The sequence below is a fragment of the Sinocyclocheilus rhinocerous genome, unplaced genomic scaffold (genome assembly GCF_001515625.1).
Source record: "Sinocyclocheilus rhinocerous isolate Xijiao unplaced genomic scaffold, SAMN03320098_v1.1 scaffold68, whole genome shotgun sequence".
Taxonomy (NCBI): domain Eukaryota; kingdom Metazoa; phylum Chordata; class Actinopteri; order Cypriniformes; family Cyprinidae; genus Sinocyclocheilus; species Sinocyclocheilus rhinocerous.
This window is the reverse complement of record NW_015666487.1, coordinates 745,770-752,865: the sequence shown is the minus strand read 5'-3', so window position 1 is coordinate 752,865 and position 7,096 is coordinate 745,770. Positions and strand designations below refer to the sequence as shown.

The 7,096-nt window shown below is 41.2% G+C and overlaps 1 protein-coding gene across 1 annotated transcript in view; it reads left to right on the top strand.

The window, feature by feature from the left end:
* LOC107732397 (heterogeneous nuclear ribonucleoprotein U-like) overlaps positions 1–7,096 on the top strand; it is a 16,229-nt gene continuing 9,133 nt past the window's right edge. Inside the window, exons 1-11 of the mRNA XM_016543717.1 lie at positions 1–690; positions 1,735–1,849; positions 3,519–3,592; positions 3,706–3,845; positions 3,926–4,025; positions 4,134–4,246; positions 4,343–4,606; positions 5,317–5,436; positions 5,521–5,818; positions 5,961–6,230; positions 6,315–6,559. Coding sequence (XP_016399203.1) covers positions 258–690; positions 1,735–1,849; positions 3,519–3,592; positions 3,706–3,845; positions 3,926–4,025; positions 4,134–4,246; positions 4,343–4,606; positions 5,317–5,436; positions 5,521–5,818; positions 5,961–6,230; positions 6,315–6,559 — 2,172 coding nt within the window. The 5' untranslated portion in view covers positions 1–257. The remainder of the gene's footprint in view (positions 691–1,734; positions 1,850–3,518; positions 3,593–3,705; positions 3,846–3,925; positions 4,026–4,133; positions 4,247–4,342; positions 4,607–5,316; positions 5,437–5,520; positions 5,819–5,960; positions 6,231–6,314; positions 6,560–7,096) is intronic.

Sequence of the window (7,096 nt, the reverse complement as noted above, 5' to 3'; positions counted from 1 at the left end):
AAAAGGAATAGCCTAGTCTCTGTGGTCGTAAGCATCTAGGAGGGTTGAACACGCCCAGTTCCCTCGATGCTGTTGCATTGGGTGGGGTCTAGCACCTAAGGCGCCATTGAATTGTTTTGCCGGTGGATAGACGCAGAATCACCGCGGCTGTGCGCAATTCAGAGAAGCAAAGCGGCCGTCGGCTCTCCCTGGATTGCAATATTCCAACGATCGAATCTTTTCGTTTTTTTATAGTCCATCTACACTGAAACGACAACATGAGTGAAATCAACGTAAAAAAGCTTAAGGTGAACGAGTTGAAGGACGAGCTGAAGAAGCGCAATCTCTCCGACAAGGGATTGAAGGCCGAGCTTATGGAGCGGCTGCAGGCCGCGCTCGATGCAGAGGCCCAGGCCGAAGTGGAAGAAGCTGCCGCGGCAGATGCAACAGAAGAAAACGTGGCCGAGGGAAACGATGTTGCGGTCGAACAAGAAGGCATGGGTGAAGAAGAGCCAAAGGGCGAGAGCATGGAGGCCGAGGAGCAAAATGGAGACGGGGGTGATGGTCAGGACGACGAAATGGGCAAAGAGGAGGAGGATGGGGACGCCGGCGTGGAAATGGACAAAGCCCTCGATGAAGAGGAGGAGGACGACGAGATCATAGACAAAATCGACGATGAAGATGATGAGCCTGAATCTCATCCATTAGAGGGTGAGTTTTTTTGTGTTGAAACGCCGGGAGTATCCTGTTCACGTGCGCTTTGAAGCCGGTGAGATCATCGTTTAGCATATGTGGCTAACGGCTAACCGGTGGCTATTGTGTAGATAGCTAATGTGCTAATCCGGTCGGTTTGAGTTTACGCGCTAGTTCGTGGTTTGGAGTTTAAGATTTTGGAGGTTTCTTTGTTTTTAGCCGTGTTAGCAAAGCTAATCTAATCACCCGCGCGAGCCTATTGTCTTTAGGAGTTTGTTGCTATTGTTGATATTTTCTTACGATTAAAGGTACATTATACATTCTTATCTACAACTAACGGATTTCTGTTCTTTTATCGTATTGTGTTTGGTCGGTTTAACGTTAGCTAGTTTCAGAAACCGCTCGCTAGACAAATCGCCTCGCTGCATGCTTGAGGCGGGTCGCCCTCGCGTGGACTCACAAGTTGCTGTGCAGAAAACCTTACGGCAGACAATGAAAAAGTGAGGGATACAGTGAAATTAATGCATTTTCAGCGGGTGATAGGGTTAGGAATATTATAAGATGGAGGGAAATTACAAAAAGCGTCGAAAGACAGGGACATTTTAGTTTCGGTTCAGGTTACTAGAAGGCGCCATCTACTTCCGTGCAAGGTCAGTTCAGGATAGTGCGTGTTGATGCTGTTCGCCGGTTATTTGTTGTCAAAGATGTGAGCATTGAGCACAGCTACATTAGGCTAAATGTATATATCACCAAAAAAGCACTCATTGTTTTTTGACTGTGAATGCATTACATTTTAGAGAAAGGCACTTTAAAACACAATCAATAGGAATTGCACCACCCACGTTTTTGTCTGATCTGGTTTATGCAATCAGATCAGTGCTTGCATTTTATATCCTGAATGCCATAATGACATAACCAAGCAAAATATTCTGTCTGATCAGAGGTGGTTGGTTGATTTTGTAACTCTGGTAGAGTCCGAGCACTCCTGTCGTGTGGGCCACCCTTAAAACCCAGGGTCCAACACGTCCGGGCATTTCATTATTGTTTGTTTTATTTTCAAAGGGGATGCGGACAAAGACATCAGTGCTGATCAGAAGAATAAGAAGGGTGTTAAGAGACGCCGGGAGGAACATGGAAGGGGCTACTTTGAATTTATTGAAGAAAGCAAATACAGCCGGTAAGGATGGGAGCAATGGCCTTCATTATCCCCGAAGTGCCACTTTTAATATATTATATATTGGCTTTAAGTGCCAATGCCTTACCTTGAAAAATACAACCCTCATCTACCTCTTAACTAAAGTAAAACTTTGTTGAGGGTCATTCCTGGCTAATACAAAACACCTTACCTTCAGTAAGATCATGAAACTACACTTCAAAGAGTGCTCTGATGGAAAAAACAATATGTTATTGTTAAACACACACACTCTCACACTGTTGTCAGGCTGACTGTATGCGCGTGTGGTGAATCAGACAGCGAACAAAGCAATGACGATAGCATGAGATGCGGCTTCTCTCATGGCAGGGGAGGGCCAGCGACGTAGAGTTTATATCGCAACGTGTATCATGACGTAATGGGGCGGTTAAGTAATGGTAATGAACCAAATTGTTGTTTAAATCCTCAGACGTTCCTTCGTCGTTTGTATCTTTTTTTTTTTTTTTCTTAAATGGTTTTTGTTTCTTTTTCTTTGTATAATTCTGAAAGGTTAAATGTAATATTTTACTGTTTATTTTTATATTGTAACAATTTTTTGTGTATTTGGAAAAACTAAAGAACTGTAATAACTTTTCCTTTTAAAGTCTGTTTCATTCGTGGTCAGCAGGTAAGTACAGACGTTTGCAGTTCTTCACATTGCATAAGGAAATGGAAATATGTTTACATGTCTAATGCATGTTCTTTCTCTATAAGTGTGTGGTGCTCAATTGCAGATTGAATAAATGTAATTTTCCTAGGTTTGATTTTCTGGCTTTTGTGCTGCTCACCTATAGTGAACCAGTGTTTAGATTAAAAAAAGTTTCTGTCTGCTTATGTTCTTTTAGTATATGGAACAAAAATGTATATATTTTTTAATGTATCTTAATTCCTAATGGAGGATCTCGAGCATGAAAAACCCCAAGCTATTATTTGAACCAAATAAATTGTAGCAATATCTGACCCAATTACTAATGACGTTGCTTGACTTGTTTATTGACTTGAATTTATGGGGCCTGACAAAACATTATAATGGTGGCAACCCCTTACACTAAGAATTGTAAAGACTTGTTTACGACCCCCCTCGTTACAGGACATGACATCTGTGACATGATGTTGGTTGCTACAGAAAACAGTTTGACAAGATTTCACCTCCAGATGTCCCTAAAAACTATTTTTCAGAGATTATGCTGAATAGAAAATATAATCTGGAACAAATTCTAAAGTCTGTATAAGCAAGTAAAGACCGAAACAGCAGTAAGAACTTTAGATTGTTTTGACCTTTCCAGGAAGATCTGCATGTAGATATAAATATAAAAATACCCTTTGACCTTTTCAGACCATTACCTGATAAATTGGAAAGGGCAACACTCTTTCCATATAGCACAACATTGCTGCTTTCTATTTTACCAACAAGTTTTCTTTCAGGCTTCGTCGTGGGGTAAACTGGTAAGCAATGATGGTAAATTTTGCATTCACAATTGTGAATTCACAAAACAGTATAAGATGTTGTGAGCAGCCAGTGTAAGGTAATGTAAATTTACTGTTGACGCTGCTGTGGCTATGAGGAAGGATCTCACCTGGACATGGGAAGCATGCCAGTCCATCACACTCCTGCTTCACCCATGGCATTAATGACTTATTAACTGTATTTCAGGTCTAAGTCTCCTCTGCCACCTCTTGAGGAAGAAGATGAAGAGTTTGACGACACTCTGGCCTGCCTGGATCCATGTGAGTGCTTTATGTGTTAAGAAGCACGTTGACTAATAGTGTAGTGAACTTTTAATAACCGTATTAAGTTGCTCTTGGACTAACAAGCATATTTTTTTTCAATGTTTCCATAGACAATTGTGACCTTAATTTCAAAGTCTCCCGGGACAGGTACAGCGCCTCCTCTCTTACCATGGAGAGTTTCGCTTACCTTTGGGCAGGTGGCCGTGCCTCCTATGGCGTAAACAAAGGCAAAGCCTGCTTTGAAATGAAGGTGAGTACTACAGCATATTTCATGTAAACCGATGAGAAAGTGATGAATTTTGAATCATTATTTGTCTCCTGCTTTTGCAGATCACTGAGAAAATCCCAGTCAAGCATTTAAACAGCAAAAACGTGGACTTCCATGATGTCCATGTTGGCTGGTCCCTGGCTAATGGCAGTCTTTTGCTGGGTAAGCACAGTTGGTTAACATTAGCATGTGCTTATGTGACCACAGTGTATGATTGCACAGCCCTATTTCATCTACTAAAAACACATATATGACTTGTTGCTGTTTTAGGTGAGGGGGAGCATTCCTACTCTTATTCGAGCAAAGGGAAGAAGACTTCAAACTTTGTGACCGAAGACTATGGGGAGAATTTTGATGAAAATGATGTCATCGGCTGCTTCATTGTAAGTCGTTTACATCACTCTCAGACAATAATTGTATTTTTCCCTTTTAGTTTACATATTCTTATGTACTTTGGTGTGTTTCTTTATCTTGCATAGAATTTCGAAGCAGATGAGGTGGAGATTTCCTACTCCAAAAATGGAAAGGACCTTGGTGTGGCTTTCAAGGTCAATAAGGAGTCCTTGGCCGGGCAAACACTGTTCCCCCATGTTCTTTGCCACAACTGTGCGGTTGAGTTCAATTTCGGTCAGAGGGAGACACCATTCTTCCCTCAGGTGGAGGGCTTCACCTTCCTGCAGCAAATTCCTGTGGATGTGCGTATCAGAGGACCTAAGGGACCTGAGACCAAGAAAGATTGCGAGGTACTTTTTCCCCTTTCATTTTTTTTATTTTTTTTTATTTTATAAACATTGAAACATGAATATACCCTATTGTTAAAAAGGTTTTTTATGAAGTTAGTACTTATTGAATATAAATTTATAATCTTATGAAAAATTTCTATTTCGAATAAATGCTGTTCTTTTGAACTTTCTATTCATCAGAAAATGCTAAAATTTTTCCACAAAGATGTTAAACAGACCAATTGTTTTCAACATTAACAACAGTGTTGCCAAGTCCGTGGTTTTCACGCAGAGTTGGGCTACTTTAACACTGTTGCCGTGGGTTGTTTTTCATGTTTTCATTTCAATAACATGATATTTAGCCCCTGGAATGCAAATTTTACCAGGGGAACCCTGCCAAAGAATTGTGTGTATTTTACCACCCTGAACGTGATTGGGCTAGTTTTGAGTAGCAATTGGGCAGATTTTGTTGTGAAAACCTGGCAACCCTGATTAACAATAATATAAAATGTTTCCTGAGCACCAAATCAGCATATTAGAATGATTTCTGAAGCATCATGTGTCACTGAAGACTGAAGTAAAGGCTGCTGACAATTCTGCTTTGCCATCACAGGAATCTCTTTAGATTTTGAAATAGAAATTGTATAATCAAATAAATGCAGCCTTGGTCAGTATAAGAGGCTTCATTTAAAACATGTCTTCATGATTGTAATCACTATGTTGGTTTCAAGGTGATCGTCGTGGTCGGCCTTCCTGGATCTGGAAAAACTGCTTGGGTAAATAAACATGTTGAAGAGAACCCTGGCAAGTTCAACGTCCTCGGCACCAACACCATCTTGGAGAAGATGATGGTGAGAAACATTCTTCTTTAAAACTTTTTATCTTAAATGTCTGAATCTTATTTTCTTGTCTAATCTCACTTTTTGGACTCGCAGATTGGCAGCATGAAGAGGCAAAACAAAGACACAGCGAAGCTCTCAGCCATCTCTCAGCGTGCTCCTTTGTTCCTGGGCAAGTTTATTGAAATTGCCGCCCGCAAAAAGAGAAACTACATCTTGGATCAGACAAACGTGTCTGCACTGGCCCAGAGAAGGAAGATGTGTCTGTTTGCTGGCTTCCAACGCAAAGCTGTAGTGGTCTTCCCAACAGATGAGGCCTTCAAGGAGAGAACACAGAAGAAAGCAGAAACCGATGGCAAAGATGTACCTGAGCATGCCGTTCTGAAAATGAAAGGCAAGACGTGATGTCATTTCACCATTGCACTTTCTAGTTTTCCTTGTAGTCCAAAACTGCATAGTTTAAATGAAATAAAAACTAACCTAGCACACAAAGTAGGAACGCAAAGAATACAAAATATTGTTTTTCCTCTCTACAGGTATCTACACGTTGCCAGAGGTAGGAGACTGCTTCTCAGAGGTCACCTATGTGGAACTGCAGAAGGAGGAGGCCGTCAAGCTCTTGGAGCAGTACAAGGGAGAGAGTAAAAGTGCTTTGCCACCCGAAAAGAAACCAAACCAGGGCACCATAACCCCCAAAAAGGGAGGTGGACGAGGCAAAGGGCCTAAGAACCAGTTCGGTAGGGGTGGTGGTCCAGGCCTACGTGGAGGCAGAGGTGGATTTCAGGCCCGTGGAAACTTCAGAGGATGTAAGCCAGTTTTTAATTTCATTTTTTTTAGTGAGCCGTCATGGTAAATATACACTGACAATTATACCTCGTATTTTCTCCTAGTACCAGTACCACATCGAGGTTTTAATCGTCACCCGCGTGGCTACATGCCACCACCGCCACCACCCCCTGTCTTCCGAGGAGGGTTCCATAGCCGAGGTGGAGCCGGTGGGATGCCCAACCGGGGAATGGGCCCCAGGGGTGGGCACATTAGAGGCGGCAGAGGTAGAGCAATGGGCCGCGGAGGGCCTGCACACATAGGTAACATGCACCGCGGCGGATCCAACAACAGAGGACACTTCCAGCAGGTTAGTTTGTATCTTTTGTAACGAAGTACACTACTGTTCAATATAGGGCTGGACGATATGGCCAAAATTTATATCACGATATATTTCTTAATTTCGGTCGATACGGTATAATTCCGATATCTATATGAACACTATTAAAAAAAGCCTCGTAAAAACTGCCAAGAACACCCACAACAGATGTCTGTGCATACAAACTTAAGAAAAATTTATTTGCCAAGTCTGTGACACCTCATATAAAACCATATAATATTTTAGAAAAGAAAAACAGCACAAATAAATTAATGTTCACCTTTTATTTGTATTTAGCCTTCATACAAACAAGAAATGTGAAATCACTGTCAAGTAATCGTCTCAGACTCGCCTAATTAATATTAATATCTTTAACTTCAAACTATAGGCTAACATACACTACCAGTCAAAAGATTTTGAACAGTAAGATTTTTAATGTTTTTAAAGAAGTGTCTTCTGCTCACAAAGCCTGCATTTATTTGATCCAAAATACAGCAAAAACAGTAACATTTTGAAATATTTTTACTA